At 49.9% G+C, this 24,574-nt stretch overlaps 1 protein-coding gene across 2 annotated transcripts in view; it reads left to right on the forward strand.

Moving 5' to 3' along the window:
• dock1 (dedicator of cytokinesis 1) overlaps window positions 1-24,574 on the forward strand; it is a 215,155-nt gene that overhangs the window by 62,838 nt on the left and 127,743 nt on the right. For both annotated transcript variants that reach the window (XM_062525877.1, XM_062525878.1), the window contains exons 21-27: window positions 631-731; window positions 895-1,023; window positions 4,243-4,351; window positions 9,572-9,642; window positions 14,731-14,837; window positions 21,992-22,119; window positions 24,446-24,541. In XM_062525877.1, the coding sequence (XP_062381861.1) occupies window positions 631-731; window positions 895-1,023; window positions 4,243-4,351; window positions 9,572-9,642; window positions 14,731-14,837; window positions 21,992-22,119; window positions 24,446-24,541 (741 nt within the window). The remainder of the gene's footprint in view (window positions 1-630; window positions 732-894; window positions 1,024-4,242; window positions 4,352-9,571; window positions 9,643-14,730; window positions 14,838-21,991; window positions 22,120-24,445; window positions 24,542-24,574) is intronic.

Here is a 24,574-nt window from a genome sequence, read left to right on the forward strand (position 1 = left end):
TTAGAGTGGAATGTTCTGTCTTTTGTTGTCTTTTTTGGCAACGAAACATTGGTTTCTCATCATTTTCAATTCAATTTTCCTCTTTATTTAACTAATAGGAAAGTTAATTTCCATCCGTGGTCTGCCTAAATGATGTGGCTCTGTAACTTTGCTGTGAATAACAGACTGAAAGTGTTAGATCACTCTGGCTAGGTGGAGCATCTCCCACATTTTTGATGCAGGATTTGACTGTTAGCAAAGGACTCCCTGGCACAATTAAATACATGCTAATCCTTTCTCAACATGCTCTAGCCTTATTTGTTAGCATATTCTGCCAGTAAATCGCTTGATTCTCATACTAGGTGCTCAGTCAGAGCCCTTTGCAATAGAGACATCAACTGTACAGAGTTCTAAGCTCTTCCTCATGTCCTTTCATGCTCTGCATAAGGGGGACATCGTTCATAAAGCACAGAGTTCCACTAAATAACTTCAGCGTTTCCTCAGGGGAGCCGCTACAGGCTTGTTTATGTGCTCTATTAGACCTCCATAGATTTGTACAAAGTGGGCTCTCCTATTTCTGTTGTTGGTTCGGCCATTTCTGGAAATACAACTAAGATGGTAATAATAGTCTTTTTTTGCCATCTTTGACAGGTTTTCATAATTGGTCTGATCGCGGACAGAAAGTTCCAGCACTTTAACCCCGTCCTTGAGACCTACATCCGGAAACACTTCAGCGCTACGCTGGCCTACACGTGAGTCCGCCTCCACCATGGCCCCATCGCCATGACTACAGCCTTCACGCTGAGTTGTCATTCACGTTGGTTTTGTTTTCAACCCATTCACTTAACCACCTATTGACACTAAATGCGTTTTATGTGTGTGTGTTTGTACGTGTGTCTCTGTGTGTGTTTGCAGGAAACTGACAAAGGTGCTGAAGAACTACGTGGACAATGCAGAGAAGCTCACGGATCAGCTCCTCAAGGCCATGAAGGCGCTGGAATACATTTTCAAGTTTATTGTGCGCTCCCGAGTGCTCTTCAATCAGTGAGTTCCACTCGCTCCCTCCCCTGGCTATTTACTCGCTGAACAAAGCAGTTAAGGGAACGCGGGCCGGGGTGTTTGCCATGTATAATGTGTAAATGGGAAAGGCATCAACTAAGTTGAATGTATCTGTCAAGAACAGACTGTTCATTGTAATGACTCGGAGAACGTTTGTGGGGTTTGGCTGGCGCGGGCTATTGAGTGTGAAGCCAAAGCCGAGTGTACTCGCTAGGAGTGCAGTAGTGCTGAGTCGGGCTGTCAGCACTATGCGGAGACTGGCTGCTGTGCTGTGTCAGTGTGGCCATCTCCTCCTGTAATTGCTCTTCACCTGCGGCACGGGTCAGTGCGCCGGACTTTTGATCCTTTGAAACAACTTGATTGCTTTTGTGATTAATCCTGGTGCAAATGAGATGGCCACAACAAGTGCTCTTTTGTAGAATTAGCAAAGCATTTGTCATATCATAATTGCATTTGCTTTTATTGAAAAGGCCAGGTGTGCACCACTGATGAGTTTTTAATTAAAACGCCGAAAGCGTCACTCGCCATGTTTAAATTCCACCTTATGAATTCCAATATGTCCCCCCAGATAACCCCTCTTCCCCATAAATGGCGCGACCCCACTTCATTTGCACTTTATTTGCGGGCGAGCGCGGTGGGGAAAGGTCGTCCTCCTAATTGAACAGGCCAGGCTGTGATCGCACCTGTGCCAAAGATTGATTGCCATCAGCGATGGTGACCCGTGTCAGAGAGTGGACGGGTGAGAGGACCACAGGAGCAGATCCTCCTGTCATCTGTGGGGAGGATTTTTTTTGGTCATTTTTCTGTGTGTGTGTGGGAGAGCGAAGCGGCTACACGACTCAGCCGGCTCCTTTAGAGAGCAGAGCTGTTTAGGGGGCTGCTATGTAACCCCGAGGCCTAATTGAGTGTGAAAGATTTGATTGGTAGGTGTGTGGTGGGAAGAGGACAGGCTGCCCTCTCGCTCTCTCTCCATCCCTCTCTCTCTCTTTCTCTCCCTCTCTCTCTCCCTCTCTTTCTCTCTTTCTCTCCCTCTCTCTCTCTCTCTCTCCCTCTCTCTCTCTGGTGTGACCCAGAATAGCAGCAGACGTCTGTGATAGGAACAGGCACTAGCCCAGCAGGGGTGCCGCAGCATGGCCCTACCTGTCTGCTGGACTGCACACTGTCCATGTTCTTTACGTGAAGCCCAAGGTCTGGGGGGCAGTGAGAGGAGGATGAGGGCTCGGGGATGAAAGAGCCCCGTGGGCATTTTTTATGTGCGGCAGTCATGCTGATCACAGTAATCAAAGTAGTGCCATGGTGAGGCTTGAGAAAAGCTTGTGTTATCTTTGGAGTGTGTGTGTGTGTGTGTGTGTGTGTGTGTGTGTGTGTGTGTGTGTGTGTGTGTGTGTGTGTGTGTGTGTGTGTGTGTGTGTGTGTGTGTGTGTGTGTGTGTGTGTGTGTGTGTGTGTGTGTGTGTGTGTGTGTGTGTGTGTGCCTGCATGTCCAGTAGTAGTAGGTGGGCAGGCCCTTGGATTGGCTAGTGGAACATCAGTGTGACATGGTGGAGAGGAGGCCATAATCACCCAGAGACACGAGGTGGGAGGCCTGCTGGGACTAACAACTTGTCCACACACAACCCTGTGTGTGTGTGTGTCTCCCTCCCTCCATATGCGAGTGTACATGTTTGTAAAAGAATAACAAAAAGCCTCCATCCTCACTCAGACAGGTGTTCGAATACAAAGTGCTGCTGCCACCAGCACCTCCTCCTCTTTTCAACATGTTTTCGTTAACCCCCTCCCTGGCTGTGAAGCAGCGTGAGGCGGGCATCACCAGAGCCTGCCGGACGCCTCCCCTGCGCCACACGGGGCGGGCATCACTAGGAGCCCGCTGAAAAGAGCGAGAGAGCGAGAGAGAAAAGAGAGAGAGAGAAAAGAGAGAGAGAGAGAGAGAGAGGGCTGCTTGTGCTTTGATCAATAGGCTCTTCCGATAAAGCTTAGGCTGGCTGCGCGGGGGGGCCGTGCGAGTGCTTGACACACATCATTAGTTTGCATCCCCCCCCACCCCCCAACCACCTCATTTGCCGTTAATACCCAGTTTGCGGAGATTTATGGGTCATTGTGGAGGCGCGCGCGCACGCATTTGCATTTGTTTGGAATTAGAATGCACTGAAGGAGGGCCGCTCCACGCCCGTGTGTGTGGATGCCCACTGAGATGGATGCTACAGTTCCCCCTCGCTGCGCTGGGACAATGCGGCGCTGTCTGGACACAGGAGTGATGGGAGCGTTAGGAGAGCGAGCGGTCATTACGGTCCAGACTTTTACTAAGTTGTCTATTTTGGAGCTGTTCTGCCGCCGTGTCCAGTCTTCAGGCACGCCCACACACACATCTCACGCACACAATTATCTGCATGCTGCACAGACAGCCTACACACACACACACACACACACACACACACACACACACACACTCTCTCTCCTAGCTTTCCATCGTATCCGATGATGATGCTTTCTCCAGGGATGGGGTAGGGTGGGGAGTTCAATGCACACACACACACACACTCACACAAACACACACACACATTCCCACAGACACACCATATACACATGTTTAGACTCATCTACACACAAGCCCTCCTTCTCTCTCTCTCTCTCTCTCTCCCTCCCTCTCTCCCTGCTTCTCTCTCTCTGGCACACACACACACACACACACACACACACACACAGAAACTGTCACGCAGACAGGTTACACAGAGGCTGTCCTGGTTGCCTCCGCTGGCTGGCTCCATCAGTGGCCCATTTGCTGTGCTGATCAGGCCATAATAAGTTTGCGGCTCCTCGGTGCCAGAAGGCAGGTGTGCTCGGGGTCATCCGCCTTTTGTTTTATATGCAAATGGGATGCCAGTGTTTCTATCTGCCTGAATTAGCATAGGGAACAAATTTGGGGCAGGCTTTGTGTGCGTGTGCGTGTGTGTGTGTGTGTATGTGTGTGTGTGTGTGATGTTGGTTGATGCTTAGGTTGGATGAGCTGCTACAGAGTGAATGAGGTGTGTGTGCGCTCGTGTGTGTCTGTGTGTGATGGAGAGCCCGCCATCTGGCAGTATTACCTTGTGTGTGTGTGTGTGTGTGTGTGTGTGTGTTTGTGTGTGGCGTGTGCAAACAGCAGGTCTCTTGATCTTGTGTTGTTGCTGCGTTGCGGTCGGTGATGTGTTCTCTGGCTCCCCCGCAGGCTGTACGAGAACAAAGGTGAGGCCGACTTCATGGAGTCCCTGCGCAACCTCTTCACCTCCTTCAACAGCATGATGAACAGCAGCGCCGACAACACCAGCATGGTCAAGGTGAGCCCCCAGAAAAGGCCTCTTCCTCAGGTCACCCCCTCCTGTGTCCACCTATGGCTACTGCTGCACAGGTGGCTGTGTAGGTCCACTCCAGTACGGTACCAATGATGCTGTGATATCCGGAGCTCAAAAGGCAGCTTTAACCCGGTTTGTTCCTCCCTGTGTTTTTAGTGGGCATACTATTTCCATGGGCACTGTGAAGTATGTGTGAGCTCACCTCCTTGTGTTTCCTCTGCCTGGATGCTTGTGTGTTATTGGATGGGAGGATGCAGAGTGTGGTCTCCCTCATCCACCAGATTGTGCTCATTCTCTTGCATGTGTTTAACTACCTAGATTGGCTCTCTGATTAAGAGCATGATTGTGCCATTTGGAAGACACAGGCATGCGCTTAATAAGAAGCCAGTGTCTCCCCTCTCTCTCTCCTCCTTCCTGAACACTGTCTTCTCTTTCTGTTGACGGTGTCTCTATTTGGTTCATATTTCATTACAGTCTTTAATGAACTGACTATCTCTCTCTCTTCTTTCCTCTCTCTCTCTCACTGCTACTGTTTCATTTAGTGGTCTCACTTGCATATGTATGTTTGCCTCTCTGTGCGTGTGTGTGTGTGTGCGCATACTGGTGTGTGTTATTCTCCTAGTTTGATTGTTCGAGTGTCCTTGTCATTTGCATGTCTAGTTGTAGTTCTGTGTCTCGAACCTCCGTAGATGAATCTCTTGTGTATGCACATTTGATTGTTCTGTACTTTCTAACTTTCTCTGTGTGTTTGTGTATGTGTACTTTGTGTCTGCTGTGTGCTTGTGTGTATGTGTTGTCTTCTCTTCTCTTCTCTTCTTCATTCTGCACTGTGCCCTTGCTTCCTCCTGTGTGGCTGAGGGCACCACTTCTGGGCTCCTGTCCTCTAGCTCCTCCTCAAGGTATTTCTGCTCTGCTCCTTGTCTCTCCTCACACTCCGCTCTCCTTCACTCTGCCATGGCCGCCGCCGCCTCACTCTGGCACTCTGGCACACTTTTGCATCCGTCTCCTCCTGTGTGTGTTTACATGTGTAAGGGCTGTGCTCCTGAAATGCCCATGACTTCTAGCATTGTGGCTGTTAAGGATTTACACCCTAGGTCTTTTGCCAAGCTAAGTGCATACACACACACACACACACACACACACACACACACACACACACACACACACACACAATTGGGGATCAGATCCTTAGCAGAGAGGTGGAAGTCAATCCAGAGGCAGTTTGTGTGTAATTGGCCCAGATATTAGCTGAAATGCCAGTAAATTAAAAATTGATCTTGAGGAGCCGACTGATGGAAGACTCACCATATTCCCCCTGCAAGCCTGGCCTATGTGTGCCTGCAGACAGCTGGGGTGCGGCCTTATCACCATACAGCATTCTGCAAAACATCTGGTGTGTGTGTGTGTGTGTGTTTGGATGTTTGTGTGTGTGTGTGCGCTTAGGCAGGGGACATGGTTGTGTGCTTGCCTTTGTTCAATTTTTTTGTGCACCTCTTTGTTTGTCCCTGCATGGTGTGTGTGCGTGTGTGGGTCCATGTTTGTATGTTTGAGAGCCAGAGTATGGGAATGGAAAAGGACAGGACACACACACACACACACACACACACACACACACACACACACACACACACACACACACACAGGCACACACATTCTTTTCGGTGAATGTGATTTGCCAGAAGCCAGCAGCCTGTATCTCCCTGCTCTAATAATCAAGATGTAAAACAGGCGCTTTGTGAAAAGCCACAAATCAAACATTTGTCAAAGGGAGGAAAAAAAGGCCATCCCAGCCTCCCTGCAGGGATTATATCACTGTTCTAACCTTGAAAAGGTCTGCGGCACATTAAGATTCTTAGCACACTGATTTGGACTGTTCACAAGTGAAATTTCTGACTACCGGAAAAGCCATATTCATAAGAGGTTTTATTGAGAGGATTACACAATCTCTTGATTTATTCCACTTGTGTAATTGGATGGTATTGATAAAAGCATCACTTGTGAGGAAGATATATATTTTCAGCCTGGTCTTCCGAGCTGCACAGCCACTTCCCAAATGGCACCTATGGCAGTAGTCAAGAGCACCTACTGTATTTGGACACCATTTGCATTATATGCAGTCTTATCATATTATAGAACTAGATGTCCTGCAAAGTGGTACAAAATGTGACATGTGCGTGAATATGTGTGCGTGCATGTGACTTGTGTGTGTCTCTGTCTTTATATGTGTGTGTGTGGATGTGTGAAGGTGAGCTACAGTAGCCCTCCATGACTAGAATTCCACAAAACTTGGCATGCGTTCATAATGATCCTGCACTTCAAATTTCATGCAGTTTTGAACCTGTCAGCCACAGATACCTGCGATTGCCATGCCTCATTTTTGCGTTTTCATCTTTAACTAGGTGGCGCTATACCTCAAATGAGTATAGGATGGGTTGACCTGGCCCGTTGAGACACATATACGAAGATAAGTTGTTCATCATAGGCCCTATGGTTCAAGATATTCAAAGAAAACTCTGCCTGTCCTACCCTCTTTTCAGGCTGCCTGGCGGCGGGTGGGCGACAGATCAACAATGGCTCTGTGTCATCCGTATGCGGCTACATGCCCACCAAGTTTGGTGCAGCCCAGTCTTTCATTGTCCTGGGAGTCGTTGACACAAATTTACTGAGAAAAAAAACAACACAAATAAAAATTCGGAAGAAAGAAAAACTCTGACTGAACCTATCAAAACAGAAACACAGAAAAATATCACAGTATTAAGAAAAGTAATGTTCTTTGGCCATTAACAATTCCTTATGCTCATGGAGATAGAAATATCCTTTCTTCACTCTTTTCTTTGAGCTGTCGGTGGGTGTTAATGATGTTCTCGGACAGAGGTGGGGGAAGAGAGAGCACCAATAAGAGGCGCTCCTCCAGGGAGACACGCTTGGAGAATTCTAATCGCATTTCCCATGCCTCTGTGTAACAGAGCCATACGTACCGTTCCACGGGACTCTGAGTGGGCGAGAGAGCTTCTCTCTCTCTCTCTCTCTCTTTCTCTCTCTCTCTCTCTCTCCTTCTTTCTCTCTCTCTCTCCTCTCTCCCTCCCTCCCCACCTTCTCTCTCTCTCCTCTTTACAGTGGCACATAAACACTGAGAAATCCCCATTACAGGGAGGGATGGGCTGAAAAAAGGGGCCTTGTTATTCAACCCCAAAGCAGGCCCAAGAAGTGGCTGGCGTGCGAGAAATCACCGTGCCTCCGTGACTGATGTGTCTTTACGCCACAGTCTGCACACCCCCACCCCCAACCCCCACCCCCCACACCCAACAAACGCTTGAATAACGAGTGAGCTCAAAGCCGGCAGCTCAAAGTCAGATCGACACGCTTGTGCCAACAGCCCAGATTTGAGGCGAGACTAATTCCTTTCTTGTTGGTGCTGTGTACCTGGGCTGGCTGCGAGGTGTGCTTTGCATTTCTCATGGTCAGTCTCCCCGTCACTGTTTACAGGACTGAGAGGCAGCAAGCTGTAATGTTTGATTGTTTGATTGTTAAAAACGGCCACCCTTGTGAAAGCGTGTGTGTGTGTGTGTGTGTGTGTGTGTGTGTGTGTGTGTGTGTGTGTGTGTGTGTGTGTGTGTGTGTGTGTGTGTGTGTGTGTGTGTGTGTGTGTGTGTGTGTGTGTGTGTGTGTGTGTGTGTGTGTGTGTGTGTGTGTGTGTGTGTGTGTGTGTGTGTGTGCTCGCGCACAGTAAAGACATAAAGATAAAACAGCCATTTAAGCCTTTAAGGCTCATTTCCTCCTCTAGTTAAATCAATAAAAAAACAGAGGAGTCAAACGACTCTCGCCTTGTAAAATTGTGCAGTTCTGCTATGCAAATATCATCCAAATCCTTCTTTTCCTTATTGAATCCTTCATTTCCCATGCACGAGTTAGCCTCGCCAACCTCTAAAGGGCTTTTATTTGGGTTCACTCCACGAGTTGGGTTGTTTTTGGGAAGACGCTGCCCCCTGCTCCGCTAGTGTTTCAGCGTATTACTTCAATTAGAGAGCTACTAACGGTGTAATGAACTGCATCAGGATGGGAGCTGAACCCAGCCTGGGAAAAGCCATTACAGCGGCAAATATGCAGCCGCCACCTTTCCCCAACCAGTCATTCTTTAAATACCGTGCAGTAATCAGGGCCGTTCGGCAGGCCGCCTTCCTCTGAACGCTCTCTAATTACAATAGACGTGCATAGTAATTGAAAAACTAATAACAGTTTGTGTACACAGACACACACACACACACACACACACTCACACACGCGCGCTGGCTCACACCCAGCCTAAAACAGCCCATTGTCATGCGAGTGTTGCCTCAACGGAAGTGTGTGCATAGCGGGGAGCGGCAGGAGTGCAGCTGAGCAGGTCGGAAAAAATCCCTCCGCCATCTGCCGAGTCATGGTCTCCGTATCCCTCAGCATCCCGTCGCCTTAAACGCCGGCCGCCCGCCCGCGTGCGCTGCCTTTAATAAAGGATGCTCTTTAATCAGACAGCCGGCGCCTTTGACGGCTTCATTACGGCCGCAGACGGCCAAAGCCAGCCCAAAGCTGCTGAGGCTGAGGGGATTGAAATGTCAGTCACTCCGCGCGCTCCACTGCCAGTCACTCACAAGTGCCCGCGGGCCAACAGCCATCCAAGGCCATTCATAACCACCCAAATGCCATTCTGCTGCAATGGACAGGACTGCATGGGTGGTGTGGGTGTGTGTGTGTGTGTGTGTGTGTGTGTGTGTGAGTGAGTGTGTGTATGTGTGTGGCTATTGGTTGATCACGCACACACTAACAGAGTTATTCATAGGCTTAGACACTGATCACTTGTGTGCTGGACACACGACTACACACCACTATCTGAAGAAGCGTTTGCTTGGCCCATCTTCATGCATTCTTCATTGAAGACCCGGCTCTGACCCAAGTCTTTATAAACTTGTGTTCTTTGATGTTACTTTTGTTGAAAGACTTTCATACCTATTCAGTTTCAGAGCGTCTACAGCTAGCTTTTCTTTTGTGCTTAGATCTTGAAGCTTTTCTTGTTGACTTTTTTTTTAGTCTAGGGCTTTTTTAGTTATTTTCCATGGTAACAGTTTCAGTGTGGTCTATTATTGATGCTGTATGTCTTGGCTTGTATCATGGAGGCTGTTTGAAAGTACTTGAGCACAATAATCAGTCTGTGTGTATTCTCTCCCCAAGGGTGCCGCACTGAAGTACATTCCAACCATCGTCAACGATGTCAAGCTGGTGTTTGATCCAAAGGAGCTGAGGTGAGTTTGGTCTTAATGCCATCACTTGCTGATGTTATGCATGTGTCATCGATTTTTTATCCCCCATCCAAGTTAACTGATGCATTTTATGTTTCAAAAACACTTCAACAGAAAGTCCCAGCTTGCCTTCTAGAGAAGGTGAAGGGCAATTGATTGATTGATTGATTGATTGATGTCTGCACACTGCTGTGAGGGCAGAGCTGGCTGTGTCTTCATGCAACATTTTAATCACATAGATAAAATGCACACCAACCCCCATTGCAGCCATTATGGGAATTGTTCAGACTAACTCAGACCTTGTTAATTTCCCGAAGGCAATTTGGTTGGAGCTACATGAAAGACGTACAACAGTACACTATCCAGATATACACAAATACACAGAAATAAGTATGAAAGCAATTTTGACAGCAGAGGAGTGTAATTGAATATCCCTTTGAAGTGTTTCACACGATGGCCTATGAATATATATGACCATGTTTTAAGCATGATACCCAAAGGCAGCTCTTAGAAGACATGGATCCTTGAGCAGGGTTTTTAATGCAATGTCAAGGCTGTCAGAAGTGAAATGAAATGCAGACTGTCAGCTCGGCTCAGCTCAACAGCACCAGCACCAGCACCAAGCTCAGAAATGGAACTAAATTAAAGTTGCACTCATCCAAAGATTCAGAGAGAGTCAATCTCTGTTATTAGAAGTCGGAGTATTACTGCATCCACACAGGAGATGGGAGAACAGCATGCACCCTGGGAAGTTGTGCTAAGGGTCCTTGGGAAATGAGCCCTCATGTGTAAGATGGCGTCTCTTGCGTCTTTGTGTGTCTCTCTCTCCCCCTGATTAGCATGAGGGGTGGCCGTGCTGTAGACAGCTGATTGGATACTGTGTTGTTCCCCCAGCATGGTGGGCTCAACTGATTATCTCCTGCGCTCACCTGAGGGGGCGAGCTTCCGGCTCTCGCCCTCGTTCAATTCTCCAGAGGTGATGCAGAGCGTTTGGGGCGAAGTGTGTGTGTGTGTGTGTGTGTCTGTGTGTGTGGGGTGTACTGGTGGTGGTGTGGGAGGAGGGAGCGCTTTGAGGTTGGTTAAACATGATCAAGTTGCCTTGGTAACATGGCGGCGGTGCTCTTTAGCCCGGTCCGGTGCGCTGGCTGTTGTGTGCTCGCACGAATGCCATTATCATACAATTATCTCCACTCCAGCACAGACACAAGCCACCGCTGTTTGCAGAGGATCAGCACATTAAATCACTGTTTTCCTTGCGCCCCCCTCTTCTCCTGCCTTGTGTGAATGGGAGAGAGAGAGGAGAGAGGGAAGAGGTGTGCAGAAGTGATCGGAGACGGTGCTGCCTGTTTCCTCCAGCAACGTATGCACACACAGGCCTCTGGAAACATGCATGAATTCATATCTTGGCTTAAGGCGGAAAACTCCCCAGTGCACAGACCCGCACCTGATGGGAGATTTGCCACTGTTTTCCATGGGAATGTCTCTCTGGCGGCCTTGTACAGGTCTTGCATGCTCACGTGTGTGTGTGTGTGTGTGTGTGTGTGTGTGTGTGTGTGTGCGTGTGTGCGTTAGCCAAATCCCATTTAAGAGCAAACAGCGGTGCCCGTGCGTGCGGCGAGGGCTGCTTGCAGTGCGCTGTCGAGATGCCACGCGGCTGGCGCGCAGGTTCCCCCCGGGGGCCGCCTGGATAAACAGGATATCCTCGCGCCCGGCGATGCAGGCTGTGATTATTCCGCGCCACGCCGAACGAGGGAACAGCGGAGGCATGCGGCGCATTTTGTCGCTGTCAAACAGCATCGGGCGCCGCCGCCGCCCGAGCAGCATACCAAGAGGGCCTCGGCTTTTGTTTTCCCCGACGCTTTCTCTTCGCCGTGGCAGAGTTATCGCCCGATGTTCAAAGACAGCGTTCCCGAACCCTGCCGTTTTTCATTTGCACGCGGAACCGGGGAGTGCGCGGCTCTTTTGATCTCCCCCCTCAGATAGCAGCCTCCCAGAAGGCCAGCGCTGGAGCCGGGGGGCTGTTCCCGAGGAGAGCGGCGGGGCCCCCGTCCGTCACGCAGAGGTTAGAGGAGGGGGACCGCCGGCAGCATGTCTCATCACGAGCGCCGCTGCTGCTGCTGCTGCATCCTCTCCAGCGTCCGGGAGGAGGGGTGGGCTTACAGGCAGCAGCAGTAGCAACAACAACAGCAAAAACAACAACAACAACAAGAATGGCGGTGGTGGAATGAGTGCTGGTGGGGGTGGTGGGGTTTGGGGTTGGTGGTCTCTGGGTGCAGCCGTTGCTCGGCTGGAGAGAGCTGCAGCCTGAGAGGAGGGAACGACCCTCGCCGTGTGAAGGTCGTTGCGCCGTGGTGCGTGATGGAGTGTGAATCCCTTCGCCTTGCTGCTGAGGCTCCCCTCGGCTCTCTCTCTCTCTCTCTCTCTCTCTCTCTCTCTCTCTCACACACACTCACACACACACACACACACACACACACACACACACACACACACAACCCTCTGCATGCACATCTTTATCACGCAGTCCATCTTCCTTTTTAGCCCTTTGGATCTGGACCCTGAGACTATTTCTCTCCGTTAGTCTGCCGTGTGCAGTGCCTCTACTCTCCCAGTATGTCCTGTTACCCCCCCCCCCCCCTCTCACTTCCACACACACACACACACACACACACACACACACACACACACACCTGCCTGCCCGTCTGCCTGCCTCAGGAAGCTGCTGTGTGCTGCTGGCACTGTTTTTGGGCTGGGCTGATGTGCCGTGCGCAGCCTGCTGGCACAGAGGTGATTTTTGGCTGGGCTCTCACGAGGCAGCTGAGGGGGAAGAAATACACACACACACACACACACACACACACACACACACACACACACACGCCGACACAGACACAGACACAAAGTCAAACATGCACATTTACTCACCCACTAAACTCTCAAATGTATTTTGCCACGCCGTCTGACTTGCGAGTGCTTTTGTCTCCCTGGGCCACCGTAGCCGGCGGAATGGGACTGAAGGTCAGGCCTCCTCATTAACACACACACACAGCTCTGCTGCCTGGCTGTGGCCTGCAGGGGGGAGCGCTGAAATGTGCTGGACGGTACAGCCTGCACAGCCCCCACCGTATCTGGTTGAAGGCGCACACCAAACAGACAAGGAAGCCCTGCAGCCTGAGCAGAGGCCCAGAGACTGGCCCAGTTCCGTGTGCTTCTCTCTGTGCGCTCTTGGAGCTGCGCTCTGTGTGCCCTCACTAGTGCTGTACATGCTGCACACTCAGGAGGAGCTGCACTGTACTCCTAAATATCACCCTAATGCTTGGCATGCTAAACGCAAAGATAATGGCCCAGTGCTGCCCATGCTGTTCAATAGCTTCCATGAAGGTACCTCAGGACAGCAGGGAATGATGGCTGCACAGTCTGCAGTTCCTTGGAAAGTGATCATATTCCTTCCTCCAGTGGACACCATGTATACGGGCCCATGTTAACTGTGTTTCTGATGGCCTTTTAATATCCTGTCGGGGGCTCTATATTGCAGGCTATAGGGGTGCTGATGCATTTTGTTTAGGTGTATTTTCCGAGTGGCTGCCTTCTATTGCAGTGTCCATGTATGGCCAGACTGCCTGCGTCTGGCTCTCTGTCACTGTAATTGTAATGTAAGTGGCTATCAGGTACACAATTTGTCATTTAGTGTTCGTAGACACAAGGGAAAGTGTACTGACATTGAGCGATGGGCTTCATCAACTGTAACAGAAACACACAGGCGCGCGCACACACGCACATGCACACACACACACACATACATTATTTGGAGGCCATTTCTTATTTAATTCACTATTGATGATACCATGATAGTCACTTGACATGGAATTTATTCTTTCTCCCACTCCACCCACCCTCTCTCTCTCTTTCTCTCCCTCCCTCCCTCCCTCCCTGTCTCCCTGTGTGTGTTTGTGTGTGTGTGTGTGTGTGTGTATGGGTGTGTGTGTGTGCGTGCGTGCGTGCAGAGGGGATGTGAGCTCCATGGCCGTGTGTGCTGTGTGTGTACACCACACCCCTCTGTCCTCTCTCCCTCCTAGTCTGTCCATCTCCTGATGTCCTTTCTCTCCCCCACACATTTCTCTCACTCCACTCAGTACTGTGCTCACTTTTCCAACACACACACACACACACACACACACACACACACACACACACACAGAGTGAACAGTAAAGCTTTTCATGTCCAGTAGTGGATAGATAGTGAAGGACCTCTCCTCCTCCTCTCAGCACTCAAATGCTGTTCATCTCTCTCTCTCCACTCAGCATCCCTGTCTGTTTCTCTCTCTCTCTCTCTCTCCCTGTCTCTCTTTCTTTCTTTCTTTCTCTCTCTCTTTCTCTCTCTCGCTCCATCACTTCATTTTTCTCTCTCTCTCTGTCTCTTCATTTCTCTCTCTCTCTCTCTCTCTCTCTCTCTCTCTCTCTCTGTCTGGCTGACTCTGTCTCTGTTCTTCTGTGCTGGAGACACAGGGGCTGGGGGGCAGACCCCCGTAGTCAGTCAGTCCTGCGCTCCTGTGGGGGGGGGGGGGGGGGGGTGGGCGCCTCTCGGGGCGCTGGCAGCCCCCACGGGCAGTGGGCAGCGCGGCTGGACGCCTGCCATCCCCGCGCCCTCTCATCCCGTGCCAAGCGGCCCGCTCCGCTCCCCTCCTCTCAGCAGCAGCAGCAGCGCTCCAGCCCCCACACTGCCCGCTCCAGCACTGGACCCTCCTGCTGCGCCACTCACCTCAGCTGACACACACACACACACACACACACACACACACACACACACACACACACACACACACACACACACAATGAGAGGGTTGTCATCCAGAGGTAGTGCCACTGCAGGGGTTGTGTGGAGTGCAGTGTGCTTTGCGCAGCAGTGTGTCGGATTGTGTTGGATTTTCAGATGATCCGCTGATCAATTGTAATCTTGTGTCGTTTTTTTTTCCGCATTGTTGTCGTTTCTTGTGTGTTGCTTATCTTTCTGTTTCTCCCTCTCTGTGTCTCTCCCTTTCTCTTCATCTCTCTCTCTCTCTCTCTCTCTCTCTCTCTCTCTCTCTCTCTCAGTAAACTGTTTACGGAGTTCATCCTGAAGGTCCCAGCAGGACGCCTTATGAAGCAGAAGCTGAACTGCATGATTGACATTGTTGACAGTGACCTCTTCACGCAGCACGGTATGTAATGTAATGTAGCACACACACACACACACACACACACACACACACAGCCAATCCCCTGGGTGTGTGTGCCCCCCCTGTGATAAAGGTCATGTGTGAGGTGTGTAGGAATGCCAGTGGTTGTGGTGGCTCAGTAGAGGAGGCTGGTGTGTTAATCCCTTGTGTGTGTGTGTGTGTGTGTGTGTGTGGAGCGTGTGTGTGCTTATCTGTGCTATCTCTCCTGATCCCGCTGTCTTAATGCTGTTAACAGCCAGCTCCCTTGCACTCACTGGGCTCTGGACACTCTCACCCCCTCCTCTCTCTCTTGCTTTTCACTCTCTCTCCTTCTCTCTTTCTTTCTCTCTTTCCTTCTACCACTCATCACCAGCCTCTCCTTTTCATCCTCTTTTTCATCCTCTCTCTCTCTCTCTCTCTCTCTCCTCCATTCTCTCCCTGATGATGGTGGGCTTGTGGTATAAATGCCACAGAGTGAGAGGGTTAGTCAGACTGCTAGCTGCTTGGAAAGACCAAAGTGCCCAGAGGATTGGCATGGCTAGAGAAGGCCAGCATGCCGTGCCTGGCAGAGGTCTGTGCCACACAGATTAGCATGTGCCCACTGAGGGGGGTGAGAGCCTTGCTGTGGGCATGGCTAACCTTGCATATGCTTTCTGTTGCTAGTTTGATGGCACAGTTGATTGGCAGGGCTCTCTCTTTCTCCCTTGCCCCCAACCCTTTCTCTCTCTCTCTTTCTCCCCCCTCTCTCCCTCTCTCTTTCTCTCTTTCTCTCTTTCTCTCTCTTCTTTCTCTCCCTCCCTTCCTTTCTCATGCACAGATGTATGCACGCACAAACACATGCACTCAAAGTCTCTCTCTCTCTCTTAAATGTCTGACCCCAGTGCTATGAACAATTGGCGATGAATAAACAATGTGTGCTGTGTGCATTTCCCTAAGTATACGTGAACAGTGTGCTCTTCTGTTCTGTAGACTAGTTTGTATGCCTGACATGAGTTGATGGAACATATAGTAGGATCTATATAGGCGTCAGTCAATGGAAGCTGCGGTTTACATAAGCACACCTTCCTCGGCTTTTTAAAGCAGCTCGCTGCTGCCAGCGTTCCCGCTCCCCGGCCTGTTCGGAATATCGTTTTATTGCGCTCAACGAGCAGGCGCTCCCCCAAAGATCATTACCATTGATCTTAAATGAGCAATTACACAGTGGGGCTGCCCTGTGGGGCCATGACAAGCGCGAGGTTGCTCGATGGGAGAGCTTTCTCTCCGCGCGCAGATACGCGCTCCCCCGCCGCGCTCGCTCAATGGCACGCCGCTAATGCCTTCCGCACTCGTGCCCTCTCGATACAATGCCCTCCGTCCTGCCGCCGTGCCACCCACGCTCCCCTGTGCCCGGCTCACATGCCCAGTGTGAGTTCATTCATGTTAGCGCTGTGGCGAGATTGTGCGCCGCGGACTTTTCTGAAAAGCCGCCTCGGTGGCCCCAATGCCCATGTTTCAAGATAAATGAGCTGTTCACCAGCACCTCTTTGGTTATTTCTTAGCGCCTGCTTTTTTTATTCATTGCATGAAGAAATTTTTTTTCTGTTTTTCTCTGTTCATTCGAGAGCATTTGGAAAGTGTAGATCAATACAAAGAGAAGAGGGAGAGGAAGATCAGAGTTAGAGAGAGGGAGGGAGAGAGGGAGGGAGAGAGGGAGGGAGAGAGGGAGGGAGAGAGGGAGGGAGAGAGGGAGGGAGGGAGAGAGGGAGAGAGAGAGAGAGAGAGAGAGAGAGAGAGAGAGAGAAAGGGAGAGTGTCAGGAGTTACTCTTATCTCCTCCACTACTGCTGAGTGCCCTGGGATGGTATTGCCGTGCTGGTGTCACCAGGGTGAGCAGCAGGCCTCAGATCAGGCTCTGGTAACAGCAGCCCTTGAGCTGGTGACAGTGTGGGCATTATGGCCTGTCAGGGCCGTGACAAACATCCTCCCGCACCCCCCCGGCCATTCCACACTCCATCGGTCACCACCGCCGCCGCCTCTGGACGTACAACAGCTGATGGCGTGCGTCAGTGCCGGCTGTTGTTGACAGAGCTAGTCTCTGTCTCGTGGCCATTACTTATTCATTATCTCTCATTTCGGGGAAACGGCAGCAAATTGTTCCCCATCCAACAGATTGTGTACATACGTAACAGTTGTCATTGAGCGCCGGTGGGGGGGCTTGTGTTTGGGACGTGGCGGTGAGCAGACACGGTGCGGCGGGGAGGAGGCGAGTGTGTGTGTGTGTGTGCGCGCGCGGGGAGTGTTTCAGACACCTCCAGCCTGATTGGGTGTGAAAACCCCCGAGAGCTGCAGCGCACTTCCATTCCTACAACTCCAGGAGCACTGAGCCACATCCTCATAAAACACTAGCAGCGGGGATTTGCTGTCTCTTTATCTCTCTCTCTCTCTCTCTCTCTCTCATTCTCTCTTACACTCCCACTCCCACCCCCCCCCCCTCTCTCTCTGTTTCTCTCTCTCACACACTCCCTCTCCCTCCCTCTCTCTCTCTCTCTCTCTCTCTTGATCACACTCTCTCTCTCTCTCTTGATCACACTCTCTCTCTCTCTGTCTCTGTGTCGCTCTCCACACTCTGGACACTGTGTGGCAGCCTCTGGGAAGCGATGGGGGTGTTAATTACCCTCTGACCCTCCCCTCCCCCGGTCCCCTCTCCCCCTCGTCCACCTCCCTGCCCCCAGCTGCCGGATGGAGAGTGGGCGGCGGGAGGGGGTGTGCCATCCCAAGGTGAAATGTGCTCGAACAGGGAGAACATATGGACGCACCACAGGTAGCGTCCAGCTAGATGCACAATCTCTGGATGTCTAATCATCCACTGGGCTGCCTTCCGCTCTCTTTACCTCTCTTCCTCACCGCACCTTGCCTCTCTCTCTCTCCCTCTCTCTCTCTCTCTCTCTCTCTCTCTCCCTCTCTCTCTCTCTCTCTCTCTCTCTCTCTCTCCCCACTCATCTTAATTAGATTACAGAGATCTCTGCCTGAATGCAAAGCTACAGCAGGTGATCTGTGATGTTGTTCGTTTATTCAATTAGGCGAGTTTACCTTGATGGACATGTTTATTTATTCCGTCGGTTACGTTGTGTTGTGAAACAACTGTTTCGGGGCTCAGCGTTGAGTAGCTACACAGAATTCATGCTAATGTAAGCCCATAGTCATTTAAGCCCAAGGTTATCCGGCTCCAAAGGTTTGCAAAAGGGCTTTTGCGATTGGTTCTGTTCTCCGCTCCCTTCAGAAGTGGCTCATCTGGGATGGAACAGTCCTCTGTACTTGGGAGTGCTCCAGGTATGAACAGGAGTGTGGGAGCATGTTTTGCTTACAGACAGTCTCAGCAGGAGCGAACAAAGGTGTCAGCCATTTTTTGTGTGTGTGTATGTGTTTTCGCTGGAGGGGCGCAGTCATGGCCCACCTTGATAGTTCCAGTCTGCCACACACTCACACACACACACACACACACACACACACACACACACACACCCTTCTCTTGAGTTGACACCAGGTGAAGTGAAGAGGTGTAAGGCCTGGGGACGAAGGATTTGAGCTCTTTGGCAAAACAAGGCATTAAGCATCTCCACACAATGATGACAGCCACTGTAGCAGATTTTCTTTTGTGCTGCAGCTTTGCAAGATGATTTAACCTCCCAGAGCCCTCCTCCACACCCACACTCTACACAACTGCTTTTTATTTGAGACGTGGTATTTCCTGCTGCGCTTTAAGCCATGATTGTCAGACGGCTTACCTCCCTAACCTGCACCAGACGGCGTTGCCGGCTGTCCACCTGAGTCAGGGTGGCGGCCCCTGCGGTGTCTGCACTGGGCTCGGCGCGGCCCTGGGCCGGACCCGGCTGGCAGGCGCTGCTCTGTGCGCTGTGCTCGCAGGAGAGATGCTCTGTTTGCCCGCCGTAGTCAAGTGCTCCCCTGTGGGTCACTTTCTCCAAGGTGGCGCGTTATCAGTGCAACATTATTATAATTTGTGGGAATTAATTGTGTTTAATAGATGTTAATTTGCAGGTGTTAGGTCCTAATCACGTCTCCATTAGTGTTTTAGTGATCATGTTGGATTTTTAATGCGATTCTGGAGCGTTACACAGATTGTTGTCTCAGTAAACCTCCCCCGGCAGGGAATGGTCAATATCGCTGCTTGCAGAAAATACTTTTCAATTACCGGGCCAAGCATTGCTTATATGTGTTTAGCTTCATTATGTTTAGCTTATACTTCATTAGCTTTAGCTTTGACACAGTGTCTTGTACTTGAGTTAAGTTCTGTAGTGGGAAGAGGGGAGGATTTTGCTCTCTCTTATTCTGTTAAAAATGGCCTAGTGTTTAGTGTTTTCCTAAATAACAATGGGAAAACATTAATAGGAAATAAATCAGAATGTAAAATACAATAGTTAGTGCTAGTCTAAGCAGCAGTAATTAATGCTGTAATTGATATGGGAAAACACTAGCATGCCTCAGACAGAGAGCGGCTGGCACATGACCTTCTCTTCAAAAAGATTTGAAATATTCCACATTTCTCTCTCATTGCTTTTTTAATCATTCACAGAAGGGATTTAATGATTTTGGGGATTTAAGCGCTCCGTAATCTCTTCCTTCCGACGGACTGCTTAGATAACCTTCAAGCATTCTGCTGTTAGCTAACCCCAAATTCATTTATTTATTCCACTTAGTTGTATGATTTGACAGGGAGAGCATCCCAACTGGTTGCAGCTACCATAGTCCCATAGCTCATCTAAGTCTCCAAATTGCTCCATTTATATGGATGCCTGCCTCATAGATGTTGTGCATTTTAGGAATGACGTGGCCAATAGGTGTTGATCAGCACATTTCTAATCGAAACAGTTTGCTCGGTTGATTGAAAAGTCCTTAGCTCTTCACAAAGATTGCTATGTTCTCGGTGTAAGCTAGCGATTAGACAATATTGAGATTCTCGATGGGACTCGGGAACATCTGTGGGGGGTGATTCGTTTGCTTTCAGTTGAACAAAACCAGGGTTTGTGAGCCGTATCCAGCCCGGCGTCATTGAGAAGCCCCATTCAGATGCTCGAGTGCGGTTCCGTAGCCTGTGGCTGACAGATCAATCTGGCAGCCGATGAAGCCGCCCCGGATCGCCCTGCAGCAAAAGCACAGCTAAAGCGCAGCAAAAGCACAGCGCAACGCCATTGTGTGGCGCGGCAGTTTTCTCTGGGAGGCGGCTCAGTGCAAGGGCGAGCTGCCATGGAGCGCGGCGGCGTCTCATTGCTCACCTCGCCGCGTGGCGTGAGGGATGGTGTTTACAGGAAAGTTCCCGCGCCATTCATCACGCGCGGGCCCCGGCCGCCTCATCCCCAGCGCCGGGGCAGATCCGTCTGTGTCATGTCACACGGCCGCGCGCGTCCCTCCCTTCTTCATTTATTAGCGCACAGGGAGATGACAGTCATCGCGTTAGTCTCCGCGCTGACATATGGGCCGGACTGGGACAGGTGTCCGCTGTGACTTTCACCAGCTCCACGTTTGGGCTTACGCAGGGGTGGCTTTAAAGGGGACGCGGGATGCCCATCAGGATGGCTCTCCCTTCCTCCACACACACACACACACACACACACACACACACACACGCACACCTGCTCTCATCTTGTCATAGAAAGTGTAAGTGTGTTGGTGTCCAGAGGCGAGCAGCAGGGGCAGGAGTGAGGGATGGTGGTTCATCCATCACGTGTTCACGCAGTCGAATGTAATGGGAAAAATATCTCGCGCTGGCTTCTGCTTCTAATTAGAATGAGTTTGGATGGAACGCAGTGGATGCAATAATGGCCAACCTGGCATCACACCTCCATCCTCCATCTCTCTTCCTCTCCTCTCCTCTCCTCTTCCCTTCCCTCGCTCCCTCCCTCTTCTGGCTGGATGGCGGTGGTCATCTGTGCGCAGCGTGACCTCTCCGGGCCCCTGGGGGCCGATGGAAGGCTCCCAGTGGACGCGCTCGGCCTGTAATTGAGGCAGTAGCTGTGGTCCCTGTCTGCTGTTTGGCCCCCGGGCGCCAGCTTTCATTTCAGCTCCTGTGCACTAGTCCAGCACAGTCTGAGCCTTAATAAAAAATATGATAATTCCACGCTCCCCCTCGTGCCGCAGGTATATTGCCCATGTATTTGCCTCTTTCACTCTGTCCCTCGCTCTCTTTGTGTGTTAGTGTGTGTTAGTGTGTGTTAGTGTGTGTTAGTGTGTGTTAATGTGTGTTAATGTGTGTTAGTGTGTGTTAGTGTGTGTTAGTGTGTGTTAGTGTGCGTTAGTGTGCGTTAGTGTGTGTTAGTGTGTGTTAGTGTGTGTTAGTGTGTGTTAGTGTGTGTTAGTGTGTGTTAATGTGTGTTATTGTGTGTGTGTGTGTGTGTGTGTGTGTGTGTGTGTGTGTGTGTGTGTGTATGTGCACATTTCCCACCCTCTACCTTGCAGCCTCGGTGCCAGCTCAGTCTTGCACATTTAGAGCACCTGATGACAGAAATGGTGTTATTTTGGAGTCATTATCACAACTAATGGGACAACCTCATTGTAGAATAAATTCCAGTAAAGCACAAAGTTTCTGTGCTTTACGTCTTTTTGACAAAAGGGGCCGAGGGCCTGCTTATTTATCATCTAATAGCATTAATCCACACTTTATCCTGGATAATCCCTTTTAGGCTAAGTGTGGTTGGGACTGTAGCATGATGGGAGGCCTGCATAAGCACACCTCTGTGTTGGGGGAGCCAGAGCCGGTGGAATGAGCTCGAAACAGATCAAAGTGAAAGTGCATCTGACGTGGCCCTGCCCACATACCCTGCAGCGCTCTCATCAGGGGGGGGCTTCTCACAGGTGCTGGAGTGGGTGATGCACTGCTTTGGTGCTGCTTTGTGATCCAAGTGTGTGAGCTGGTGTTGCTCAGTTAATATCAATATCGTGTGAAGCTAGTCTTACTCAGTCAGGGGGAGACGGAAAAGAGCATGGATCACAACACCACACAGGATCATCACATTATGTCTCTGGGATGTGTGCAATTTGCCACATTTCTACAGGAGCAAGGAACATGATATTGAAATGTGTATTCAGATGTAACACCAGAGTAACATTGTTCCTTGTGTGTGCGTGTGTGCGTGTGTGCGTGTGTGTGTGCGTGCGTGTGTGTAGACTGTAGGGAGATCCTGCTGCCCCTGATGACTGAACAGCTAAAGCTGCACCTGGAGCAGCATGAAGAGCTGGAGGCCTGCTGCCAACTCCTCAGCAACATCCTTGAGGTGCTCTACCGCACTGATGTGGTGAGTACACACACACACACACACACACACACACACACACACACACACACACATGTGTGGTTGTGGATGGCTTGTTTCATCATCTCAGACCTCAAGCAGGAGTGTGTGTGTGTGTGTGTGTGTGTGTGTGTGCGTGTGTGCGTGTGTGCGTGTGTGTGTGTGTTTGGATAGAGGAATATAACCTTCATTACTGCAGCTCTCCCCATTGCTCTGTTTCCCCTGTCCTGTCTGTGCCAGTTAATCACTGCACTCCAGCACACATCAGAAACAAATGATTATTTCATGGACACCATTTGAATAATGGAGCGTCTCATTGGCAAAGCCCCTTTTTTATTAAACAAGTTAAGGAACGGCTTCACACTCTTTATAAACACACGCACACACACACACACACACACACACGCACACACACACATATATAAAAAACTCTCTCTCTCTCTCTCGCTCTCTCTTGCTCACACACACACACACACACACACACACACACACACAGAGAGAGAGACGCACACGTGTGTGTGTGTGTGTGGTTGTGTGTTCCTCTGCTGATGGTGTGGTGTTGCGGTGTGGTCTGAGGGCAGGTAGGTGGGGTGCTCTGGCTCTGTAGGGTTTGTGTTCCTTCACGGCGTTGAGATGAAGGCGTCTTTGTAGTGATAACGAAAGCTGAATGACGTCGCACGCACGTCAGCAATGACGCATGGACACCTGCCATAGCCAAACAAACACACACTCAAAAACACACATTTTACCCACTCAGACACACACACACACACACACACAGCAGTATGCTAAAGCCTCCGCAGAGTATGTTGGAGCTTACTGAAATAGCAGTGTGAATAATTTAAAGTCTGGCGAGAAGTGGTCTTGTGATGGTTTCCCCACTACAGCACAGACTCCCTCTCTTTTTCACACACACACACACACACACACACACACACACACACACACACACACACACACACACACACACAGAGCTAGCGGCCAACTGTTGAACCGTGGAGAAATACCCAGCTCTTAGGGATATCTCCTAAGCTTTTAGAAAGTTCCCCACAGATAGGCCAGCCTGAGTTCACAGTATTCCACACCTAAAGACAGCCGAGAGAGGAGCTGCCTTTGTGCATACCGAGTACCTCATTTGAAAGATTCTGCATTGATGCAGGACAATTTTGTAGATTATAAAAATGTAATTAAATTTAAGCAACTAATTAATTCTTCGTAACTAATGAACTAATTAATGCATTACAATGCACTGGGCTACAAAATAATTTTTATTTCAACATGGATAATCTTTTGAAAAATAAAAAAGTTAGCTCTTGAATTTTTTTTATAAAATATTGAATGCACATTGAAGTACCATTATGTATGAAAATATGCTGTTTAAGTAGAACTGAACTTGAGCTTGAACTTGGAAAAACACGTTGTTTAATAAAATGTGTAATAGGAACATAGAATTTAAATCTTAGAGGTTGTATTTATGAATAGAAATATGGACTTTAAGCATACATTTAAATAAAATCCTTTCAAGTCCTATGTTTTAAAATAATACAGTAAGTGAATGGTGAAACCAGTGAAGATTTCCACCTGTGATACTGATAGTCAGTTTGAACAACTTAACCATCAATAACACAGGATTGATCACAGCGAAATGATAAAAAAAAAAATCATGAAATCCTCCAGAGAATATTTCCCATTAGTCTGTGACGATCATTTGTTGATCAAAACCTCCATGTTCTTGAATAGCGGGAGATCTCACCCAGAGAAGGAAAAAACAACAGATCTTGCAGAAGAAGAAAAAAAGCGCTTCATTAGCGGGAGCTGGCAGAGTGTGGATCTAGCAGGCCTGTGCGCTAATGTTCAATACTGTCATCGCCGGCACTCTTTATTGTATTGAAAAAGAGAAATTGGTCCCCCGCTGGCTTGTTGTAAAACTTTGAGCAAACAGCGGTGCCTCGGGGGAGGAAGGCTGGTAATTAGCCATGGCTGTCCAGCGTGCCAGGATGCGCCTCCGTGGAGCACTGCTCCGTCTGTCTGCTCTTTGGTGTCCGTCTACAGAGGGCCGATCAATAGCGCCGCCACTTATGGAGCATCAGTGTGTTGAGCCGCTGGTGCTGTTGCTGGTGCTGTTGCTCTCTCTGAACCCTCCGCCAACATCTCCTTTTGTGCATGTGTCTGGGCTGCTCTGTGTGCGAGTAGTTTTGTGCCTGCCTCTGAGTTTGGGTCTTTTGTCCACCTTTGATTTCCTAGTTGCGGATACCAGTATGCCCTCCTCTAACCTAAAATGTTTTGTGTGTGTTTGTGTGTTTTTTGTGTGTTTGTGTGTGTCCGTCAGGGTCCAACTCAGTGGCATATTGAGGTCATTATGGAGAAGCTTCTGCGGACGGTCAACCGAACGGTCATCTCCTTGGGTCGAGATTCAGCGCTCATAGTAAGCCACACTTTCATGTCTTTGCTCCTCTCT

The sequence above is a fragment of the Sardina pilchardus genome, chromosome 22 (assembly GCF_963854185.1).
Source record: "Sardina pilchardus chromosome 22, fSarPil1.1, whole genome shotgun sequence".
Classification (NCBI taxonomy): domain Eukaryota; kingdom Metazoa; phylum Chordata; class Actinopteri; order Clupeiformes; family Clupeidae; genus Sardina; species Sardina pilchardus.